General features: G+C 34.0%; 1 protein-coding gene across 1 annotated transcript; it reads right to left on the bottom strand.

Annotated features, from left to right (window-relative positions):
* Nucleotides 1–9,144: 9,144 nt before the first annotated feature.
* LOC149232534 (uncharacterized) lies at nt 9,145–10,592 on the bottom strand. The gene has a single exon (XM_089381935.1). The coding sequence runs from the start codon at nt 10,060–10,062 to the stop codon at nt 9,145–9,147; it is 918 nt and encodes a 305-aa protein (XP_089238061.1). The 5' UTR covers nt 10,063–10,592.
* Nucleotides 10,593–10,853: the final 261 nt, after the last annotated feature.

A 10,853-nucleotide genomic window follows, 5' to 3' on the forward strand; every position in this document is an offset into this window, starting at 1 on the left:
TCATATGGTTAATGAAGCTCCGATGCACTAACTAAAGATCAACATTTAATGGATTAACTGAATCATAAGTATTTTGGATATACGCTAGTTTCTTTAGACACAGTTGCCTATACACGCCGGTTCCTTTGAATGAAGTAGCATATACATATCTAGGTATGGAAATGAAAAAGTTTTATTGATCTGATAATACTCATTCACCCCCCCTCTCAGTATTATTTCCAACAGTTTTATGTGTTATAGGAGGAATTTCAACTAAGCAAAGTGATATTTGACTTAAAATATTTAGCCTCATGTTTGTCAATATTATTTAGTTTCATGACAGTCAATAGAAGCTCAATAGAATCTCTTTAGGGAATGGTTATGAGCTTGTCAATACTGTTGTTATTCCTATAGATAACACTCTTCAGACATGAAGGAATCTCTAGGAGGAATTTCAACTTAAAAAATGACACCTTGTTCCATTTCTGGTTAAGATGTTGATATGGTAGTTTCTATTTTTTGAATTTGTTTAGCCTCATTTTTGTCATTATTGTTATTCATAATCATCACAATCTCTAAGCATGGAGGAATTTGTAGGCTTGCCTTACTAAAGAACTTTTGCAGCTCAATAGAAGCTCTATACTTGCCTTAGTAATGGTTAGTGATTCTCCTATTGTGGGAATGGTTCTGATTTTGTCAAATTTATTATGGGAATAGGTCTAAGTTTTTCAACTTTATTGTCGGAAAGGTTCTGAGTTTTCCAATAATGGTATTCCTATAGATATGGTGTTGATCTGGTTTAGTTAATGTTGTTTGTCATTGAATTGTTTAGCCTCAATTTTGTTAATATTGTTATTGTTAATCATCACAACCACCTGGCATGGAGGAAGTTGTAGGCGCCCTCCCTTCCACACTGACAATCAACGTGGACTCCACATATTCACTCATATGACACTTGTCCTTTGTATGCTTCCACTTGTCGCGGTTGGTGAGAGTTATAAATTTTTACATTAAGTGGGGGTATAGGGTTTCTTATGGCCCATTTTCTTCGATGTCTTTTCCACCCCGTGTTATCTTGTCTAGGCCCACTATGTGGACATTTCACTATTGTGGAAATGCTTATGAGTTTTTCAAATTTATTGTGCGAATGGTTTTGAGTTTGTCAACTGTATTGTCGAAATGGTTTTAAGTTTGTCAATATTGGTATTCCTATAGATAAGATGTTGATCTGGTCTAGTTACTGTTGTTTGTCATTAAATTGTTTAGCCTCATGTTTTTCAATATTGTTATTCTTAATCATCACAACCTTGAGGCATGGACAAAGTTGTAGGCTTTCCTTGCTATAAGATTTTAGTAGCTAAATAAAATCTCTAGTCTTGCCTTAGTAATGGTTAGTGATTCTCCTATTGGGGTAATGGTTATGAGTTTTCCAAATTTATTGTGGGAATGGTTATGAGTTTTCCAATACCCTTATTCTTATAGATAACACTCTTCATGCATGAAGGAATCTCTAGGATGAATTTCAACTAAAAAAGGTGACACCTGGTTCCTTTTCTGGTTAAGATGTTGATCTGGTCTAGTTACTAATGTTTGAATTAAATTAAATCCTTAAATATTGACAACTATAAAGTCTTGATTTAAATTCTGACAAGGTTTGAGACACTCACATACATACTAGGTTTGGATTGGGAAGACATGATAATTTTGCAAGTTGTTTGGCTGCTAAGGGTAGCCTTAGTTGTGTTCTTAGACCTAGTTATAAATTGCATTGCCTTATTGTTGTTTAAATTAAATTAAATCCTTAAATCTTAAAAATTGTAAAGTCTCCAATTAAAGTTTGACAAGGTTAGAGACACTCACAAACATCGTAGCTTTGGATTGGGAAGACATGGTAATTTTTCAAGTTGTTCAGCTACTAAGGGTAGCCTTATTTATGTTCTTGGACCTAGTTATAAAGTCTGCTGCCTAGAAAAAGAAGTTTTTGTTATAATATAGTTAATTTTGTTATACAATGGCCCTTTATATGGATTTGGAGCACTAAGTCATAGGCCTGCAATAGGATTAAGATATAATTTTTTACAAGGTTCAAATATATCAAATTTAAATCCTATTGTATTTAATATATCAAATTTAAAGTCTATGGTTAGGCCAGAGACCTATCATGTTATGTAGATGTTCAAACTTATAGAGAATTGAGTTGGTCCCTCATATCATATCCTAGATGATTTAGTGAAACCCAACTACACTCATATGTATCAGAAAACCCTTGCAGACAGATATATGGGTGTGAGAAAAATGCTTACCAAAAATTTTACTTCAAATAAATTACACATGCTCTATGAATAGATGGTAGCCAAAAAGAATTAGTAAGGAAAATTTGCCAAAAATTTTCACTCCCATTAGACTTGATCTCTCATCAATGGGTTGTAAAAAAAGACATAATGGTCAGTTCAATATTTTGATGTTAATTTTCTTGGTGATGTTTTTGAAGAGCATCATAGTGACAAACTTATTGTACTTTATTTCCATTTGAAGATGTCATAGTTGATGAAGGGAAGGATAATGTGGGTTTAAGAAAATCTGAAAGACGGATGAAGTATCTTGAGCATTTGAATGCTAAGTAGGTAAGTAGGTTATAGAGAAACATAGTGATTATGAAAATGTTACAAGGGAAAACAATTGAAAAATAATTGATAGAGATTTCTTGTTTAAACGCAACTAAGAGAAATGACAAAGAACACTGCATGTTCTAAAAACGACAATGATCTTCATATTATTCACTAGAAATTTAATCTAGATTGGTTTCATGTCTCAACAAATATGACAAGTACTGGAAGAAAGGGAAGCATAAAGGAGTTTCTATGTCTATTTTTGCCATTCCAAGTTTGTCACTGATAGCTAGTTGAGCATATCAGAGAGGTTGGAGAGGTCCACTTGCCATAAAAATGGATCCTGATTTACTATTTCATCTTCTATATCACATCCTTTTGATGCTCCTTGTTGCTATGGAAATATTGCTCTAGTTTGCCGTTTTGTGCATTTTTGAACATACGTACTTGATTTGGTATATGAGATTGTCTATCACACGTTGATTTTGGATTCCATGACACATATTTTCTTTGCATGGTCACTTTGTTGTCTCTATGGACTATCCATTTACACTCAGATGCATGTACTGGTCTTTAGCTAATACAAGAAAACCAACCTTTTTTTCTTCTCAAAAAAGGAATTGATGTCATTTATCGCTAAATTCTTTGCCACTGTTTATTTCCGCATGTCACAAATTTATGCTAAAGTCTAGACAACCTTTTGAATAAAAATTGTGGAGCCTCCTTGTTAATTCAAGTGGTCATCTAGTTATTATTAAATTGTATCTAGGAGGCTCATTTTCCAATTAAGTCTCATTTAGGAACTAGTTTTTATGACATTGTTTTGGCTTTGGGATGGATGTGTAGAAATTTAGATGAAGTCCTTCCCGCTTGGAATTTGTACTGTAGAAAAGGATTGATGTTCTCTGCATTATGGTTGTTTTTTAGTCAACTTGAAAATGATTCAAAATATAGAAAAATAGAAAAAAATATATATTTTCATGAAAATAAAACTGTAAGAAAACTTAAATAAAAGCTATGAGAAATGAAAATAAAATTGTAAGAAAATTGTGCTATAATTGAAATAACTGACCTGAATATACTGTGAAATATGAGAAATGAAAATAAAATTGTAAGAAAATTGTGCTATAATTGAAATAACTAACCTGAATATACTGTGAAATGTGCTAATGTTCTGTGATGGTTTGTGTGATGGTTTGTCTCTAGGGATGGTGAATAGTTTGAATGTTAAACATGCATCTTAGAAGTGGTTGAACTTCTTTTATAGTTTTTTGCACTTGAATTTAATTGGTGGCAAGGATGGACATGGTTTGTAATGACTTCATTTTTGTGAGCCAATGGCTATGAATTTATTTTTGTTGATCCATGTGCTTTGATCTGTTTTAATGGGAAATAGAATGGGTTGGGTGTCATTTATTGAACATAATGGGTTTAAATGTTGAATAACACAACATTTATGACTGATATGCATTTTGGGATACATCACAGTTATGATCGGTGGCGGTTACATACATTAACTTTTATTATGTGAAGGTATGGATATGCATTTTGAGGGTTGAAGTGACTGTTACTTTGTAGTTCTGGAATAGACCATTTTGGAAGGATTTATTATTTTATTTGTCTCCTAGTTGACACAATATGATTTGTACTCTTAATACTTAAGAGACTATTTATGGAAAGTGTTGGGGGTCTCGTCAATGTTTTGGGATAATTTGGACATAAATTAAAAGGTATTTGCACTTAATGTTATTTATTTTTGTTTAAATATTGGTTGCACATATCTCATGGCTTGGTGGGACCACTATAACAATTACAACATTAGACACCTCTCCCCTATCATAGTATTGAAAGGTAAAAATAGTTTGTCCCAATAGGGGTCATTACTTGGTAGACAAGTTCTTTGGTAGGTGTGGCTTCACCTTCCTCTACAAGTATTGTAAACTTCCCACACAATGTAGGCCCAAATTCTTCTTATAATTTTGATCTCTCAATGAGAAATGTTAATTAAAAATAGTAATATTTCTTAAATTCAAATTTATAATATTTTTAAAATAAATTTTATTTTAGTTTAACTTATATACTAAATGGTTTTTCTCGTTCGACATAGATTTTTAAAAACTTGAATTTAAATTCCGATTTTAGTGAATGAAATAATAATAATATTAATAATTAGAAAAAAATCAGAATAAATATAATTAAGTGTACAAATTTAATTATTAAATACTATTTTCATATATTGTTTAAGTGAAGGATTTATTTTTTTAGTAGTTTCAATTATTTTTATATATAATAATGATGGTTAATTTGTATTTGAAATTAAAGTTAGTTTTTCTCTTTGTTTAGTCAATACTTTAGCCACAAGTAAAAATCTAAATGTATAGAATTACAGAGTTTTGGTGTTTAGAATAAAAATCTAAATGTATAAAGTTATGGAGTTTTGAAATTTGGAATCCATTTGGGCAGGCACACTACAAACCCAAAATTTAGCAAGAAGTAAGAATCTAAATACAAGGAATTATTAGTTAAATACAAAATCCTTATTTAAATCCTATTGTATTTAATATATCAAATTTAAAGTCTATGGTTAGGCCAGAGACCTATCATGTTATGTAGATGTTCAAACTTACAGAGAATTGAGTTGGTCCTTCATATCATTTCCTAGATGATTTAGTGAAACCCAACTACACTTATATCTATAAAAAAACCCTTGCAGACAGATATGGATGTGAGAAAAATACTTCCCAAAGCTTTTACTTCCAATAATATTATACATGCTCTATGTATAGATGGTAGCCAAAAAGAATTAGTAAGGAAAATTTGCCAATTATTTTCACTCCCATTAGACTTGATCTCTCATCAATGGGTTGTAAAAAAAGACATAATGGTCAGTTCAATATTTTGATGTTAATTTTCTTGGTGATGTTTTGAAGAGCATCACAGTGACAAACTTATTGTACTTTATTTCCATTTGAAGATGTCATAGTTGATGAAGGGGAGGATAATGTGGGTTTAAGAAAATCTGAAAGACGGATGAAGTATCTTGAGCATTTGAATGCTAAGTAGGTAAGTAGGTTATAGAGAAACATAGTGATTATGAAAATGTTACAAGGGAAAACAATTGAAAAATAATTGATAGAGATTTCCTCTTCAAATGCAACTAAGAGAAATGACAAAGATCACTGCATGTTCTAAAAACGACGATGATCTTCATCTTATTCACTAGAAATTTAATCTAGATTGGTTTCATGTCTCAACAAATATGACAAGTACTGGAAAAAACGGAAATTAAAGAGTTTCTATGTCTATTTTTGCCAATCCAAGTTTGTCACTGATAGCGGGTTGAGCATATCAGAGAGGTTGGAGAGGTCCACTTGCCATAAAAATGGATCCTGATTTACTATTTCATCTTCTATATCACATCCTTTTGATGCTCCTTGTTGCTATGGAAATATTGCTCTAGTTTGCCTAGTTTGCCGTTTTGTGCATTTTTGAACATACGTACTTGATTTGGTATATGAGATTGTCTATCACACGTTGATTTTTGGATTCCATGACACATATTTTCTTTGCATGGTCACTTTGTTGTCTCTATGGACTATCCATTTACACTCAGATGCATGTACTGGTCTTTAGCTAATATAAGAAAACCAACCTTTTTTTCTTCTTAAAAAAGGAATTGATGTCATTTATCACTAAATTCTTTGCCACTGTTTATTTCCGCATGTCACAAATTTATGCTAAAGTCTAGACAACCTTTTGAATAAAAATTGTGGAGCCTCCTTGTTAATTCAAGTGGTCATCTAGTTATTATTAAATTGTATCTAGGAGGCTCATTTTCCAATTAAGTCTCATTTAGGAACTAGTTTTTATGACATTGTTTTGGCTTTGGGATGGATGTGTAGAAATTTATATGAAGTCCTTCCCGCTTGGAATTTGTACTGTAGAAAAGGTTGATGTTCTCTGCATTATGGTTGTTTTTTAGTCAACTTGAAAATGTTCAAAATATAGGAAAATAGAAAAAAGTATATATTTTCATGAAAATAAAACTGTAAGAAAACTTAAATAAAAGCTATGAGAAATGAAAATAAAATTGTAAGAAAATTGTGCTATAATTGAAATAACGGACCTCAATATACTGTGAAATATGAGAGATGAAAATAAAATTGTAAGAAAATTGTGCTATAATTGAAATAACTAACCTGAATATACTGTGAAATGTGCTAATGTTCTGTGATGGTTTGTGTGATGGTTTGTCTCTAGGGATGGTGAATAGTTTGAATGTTAAACATGACATGCATCTTAGAAGTGGTTGAACTTCTTTTATAGTTTTTTGCACTTGAAATTAATTGGTGGCAAGGATGGACATGGTTTGTAATGACTTCATTTTTGTGAGCCAATGGCTGTGAATTTATTTTTGTTGATCCATGTGCTGTGAATTTATTTTTGTTGATCCATGTGCTTTGATCTGTTTTAATGGGAAATAGAATGGGTTGGGTGTCATTTATTGAACATAATGGGTTTAAATGTTGAATAACACAACATTTATGACTGATATGCATTTTGGGATACATCACAGTTATGATCAGTGGCGGTTACATACATTAACTTTTATTATGTGAAGGTATGGATATGCATTTTGAGGGTTGAAGCGACTACTACTTTGTAGTTCTGGAATAGACCATTTTGGAAGGATTTATTATTTTATTTGTCTCCTAGTTGGCACAATATGACCATTTTGGAAGGATTTATTATTTTATTTGTCTCCTAGTTGACACAATATGATTTGTACTCTTAATACTTAAGAGACTCTTTATGGAAAGTGTTGGGGGCCTCGTCAATGTTTTGGGATAATTTGGACATAAATTAAAAGGTATTTGCACTTAATGTTATTTATTTTTGTTTAAATATTGGTTGCACATATCTCATGGCTTGGTGGGACCACTATAACAATTACAACATTAGACACCTCTCCCCTATCATAGTATTGAAAGGTAAAAATAGTTTGTCCCAATAGGGGTCATTACTTGGTAGACAAGTTCTTTGGTAGGTGTGGCTCCACCTTCCTCTACAAGTATTGTAAACTTCCCACACAATTTACGTCGAAATTCTTCTTATAATTTTGATCTCTCAATGAGAAATGTTAATTAAAAATAGTAATATTTCTTAAATTCAAATTTATAATATTTTTAAAATAAATTTTATTTTAGTTTAACTTATATACTAAATAGTTTTTCTCGTGATCATTTTAATCAAAATCCAACATAGATTTTTAAAAACAACTTGAATTTAAGTTCCGATTTTAGTGAATAAAATAATAATAATATTAATAATTAAAAAAAATCAGAATAAATATAATTAAGTGTACAAATTTAATTATTAAATACTATTTTCATATATTGTTTAAGTGAAGGATTTATTTTTTTCATAGTTTCAATTATTTTTATATATAATAATGATGGTTAATTTGTATTTGAAATTAAAGTTAGTTTATCTCTTTGTTTAGTCAATACTTTAACCAGAAGTAAAAATCTAAAGTTTTGGGGTTTAGAATAAAAATCTAAACGTATAAAGTTATGGAGTTTTGAAATTTGGAATCCATTTGAGCAGGCACACTACACACCCAAAATTGAGCCAGAAGTAAGAATCTAAATATAAGGAATTATTAGTTAAATACAAAATCCTTACCTCTAAATTAAAAAAATTAATTTGTGTATTTTATATATCAAATTAATTTGTCTATTTTATATATCAATTTGCAGTTTATAATAGCAGTAACTTTTTAAAATAAATAAAAACCTACCTTTCTTTTTAATTAAAAGCTGACAACGTTGTCCTTCCCTACAAATATAATTTAAATTATAGCATACTATATACGTCAAGCAACGACATTTAATGTTAACCAACTGTATTTCAATTATTTAACGGAAAACGAAGACGGGAGACAGTGCATACGGAGTGTCAGTTTTAGTGCGTAATATCGGTGATTACAGTTACTCCCATCATCCATGTCTTGGCGCTGTTGCCCGCCCATTCCATCCTTTCAAAATAATACTCACAGGGATAAACAAATCCATTTTCGACATTAAATCAATTCCAGGAATTCTTCACTGGATGAAACGAATCACAGGCGAAAGGAAGTGAGAGTTGCTTCCTCAGCTCTTTATCCTGTAACTGTTCAGCCTAACCACATTAAACATTCATAATTACAGCGGTATTTAACCTAAAAAACCCTTAGATCACAAACAAAATTTCATCTGAACATTGCCCTCAGAATGGATCGAAATAAAATCGATTAGAGCTTAAAGAGAAAAAAATAAGGTATCGCTTTAAATTTTTTCAGTAAGTCTGCGCGAAATCCAAATATACAAAATGTTATGGATCTGCTGCGGCATACAAGCAGGATCAGTGCAATTGGACCTTCAAAGAAGTGTCAAACAATCGAGCAACTGGATTAATATAACTGCTCTATATACAGTACAAAAATTTAAGAAAATATGCAGAAGCTTTAACAGTATCAACAATTAAAGGTAGAAAGAACCTCAGAAATCAATAAGAATTACAATGAGCCTTTGGCAGCGGCCAACATTTGGTACTGTTCTACAGTTCCCACGCAGAGCTCTTCACTGAGAAGCTTACTCTGGATTGAAGGCGAAGTGGCGAGAATGTGAAGCATTTCCTGAGTAGATAGGGTTTTCAGCTTACTCTTTGAACCCTGCAAATTACAGGACCTCTGCAGCGCCAACTCATTTGTGAAAGAATTCATGTTCCAGCTGCCGCTTAAGCTGCCACAGCTAACTTTGTCGAAAGCATTTGATATCATGTTATCATTGGCGCCAGGAATCGATGTTCCCGCTGATCTGAAATCTTCAAGTGGAGATGTAGCCATGCATTCAAGAACGTGCACTTGTGCTTGCATAGCTTTAACATATTTAATGGCTGCTTCCAGCATTCGAGCAGTATCGAGCTTGGCACTGGCTACGGGGACGAGTTTCTCCAGGCAACGAATTTTCTCGCGAATTTTTGTTCTTCTGTGACGCGCTGCAATGCTCTGAGGCTCCACTGAAATGTAATCAGTTTTCCGATACGGGAGATGGTTCTGTTTCTCACCGGAATCCTTTTCCAGCGAAGATGATGCGCCAGAGCAAGAAAGCCTTGGGGACGATAAGCTCATATCGGAAGAAAACTGAGAAACGGCTGTGGGCGAAATATTCCTCGGCGAGCTCTCGTTGCTCCGTATGGTCTGCAGGCCGAGGGCAGCACCTCGTGGTAGTTTCTTGAGAATGTCTTCCAGAGTATAGCAGCCGGAGATTCTTGGACGCTTAGCAGGAGGTTCCTTACCAGAGGAGGCATATGATTCCGAGGGATTGGACAGATTACGCCATGCTGCTGCTGAAGGCTTCAATTCTGAAAGTGTAGAATTGTTCAGCGGGGCTGGGTGAGGCGAAACGGAATTGCAAATAGGACGCACCGGCATTGCAATTAGGGGCTGCTGGTAGTTACCGCTCTTCGGGAACTGGTCCCCATTGCGAATGCTGAGGTCCGGCAAAGAATCATAATCAAGGATCTGGTTAGTAATGGCACATTGCCACCCGCCCTCCGCACCGCATGGACCCGATGTTAAAACCGCTCCTCGATCTTTCTCTCCATTCTGCTACACCATCACGGAGCTCGACGAGGGCCTCACAGATGAGAAGTCATGTACAGAGGGTCCAAAACGATGGTTGAAGTGCAAAGAATTGCCATAAGTACCAATTGTTTCCTCCTCAGGCTCCGTCTTGATATTTTCCCCTTGAAGGTTTATCCCGTGCACAACAGCTGGCAAATATTTATGACCGTCTTCAAGTGGACGTTGCACATGCACTGGCTCTTGCCCCTGCTCGTCTTGCACAGTCTCATTCCCGTTACAAGACATTCCTCTGCCGAGAACCTCCGCGACCAGGGCGGCTTGACGCTCTTCAAAGGTTGACAATGGAGCAGACATTCCTCCTTTAGACTGCACTTTGGCAGAGCACGGCGGTGATTCGAACCCGGGCATTGCTGCAACATTAAGTGCCGCTGCCAAAGCCGGTCGCAGAGCACGAGAGCAGCAGAATTATCAACAATCTCATGCCAAGGTAAGCATGAATTGTTATTTTCCGCTCCAAGTTCTTCTCGAAGCAGACTAATCGCATCCATGGGAAGCTCGTATAGATTTGCAGGCTTCACACCCGCAGATGCAGCGTAAAGGGGAGCAGCATGATTATAACCATTATAATCGAGGCTATT

This window comes from Pinus tabuliformis, chromosome J, assembly GCF_031772625.1.
Source record: "Pinus tabuliformis cultivar Carrire ecotype Pingquan chromosome J, CPIR1, whole genome shotgun sequence".
Taxonomy (NCBI): domain Eukaryota; kingdom Viridiplantae; phylum Streptophyta; class Pinopsida; order Pinales; family Pinaceae; genus Pinus; species Pinus tabuliformis.

Bases quoted from the DNA above. Each gene is read 5' to 3' on its own strand.
- LOC149232534 (XM_089381935.1), bottom strand. From the start codon at position 10,062: ATGCCGGTGCGTCCTATTTGCAATTCCGTTTCGCCTCACCCAGCCCCG.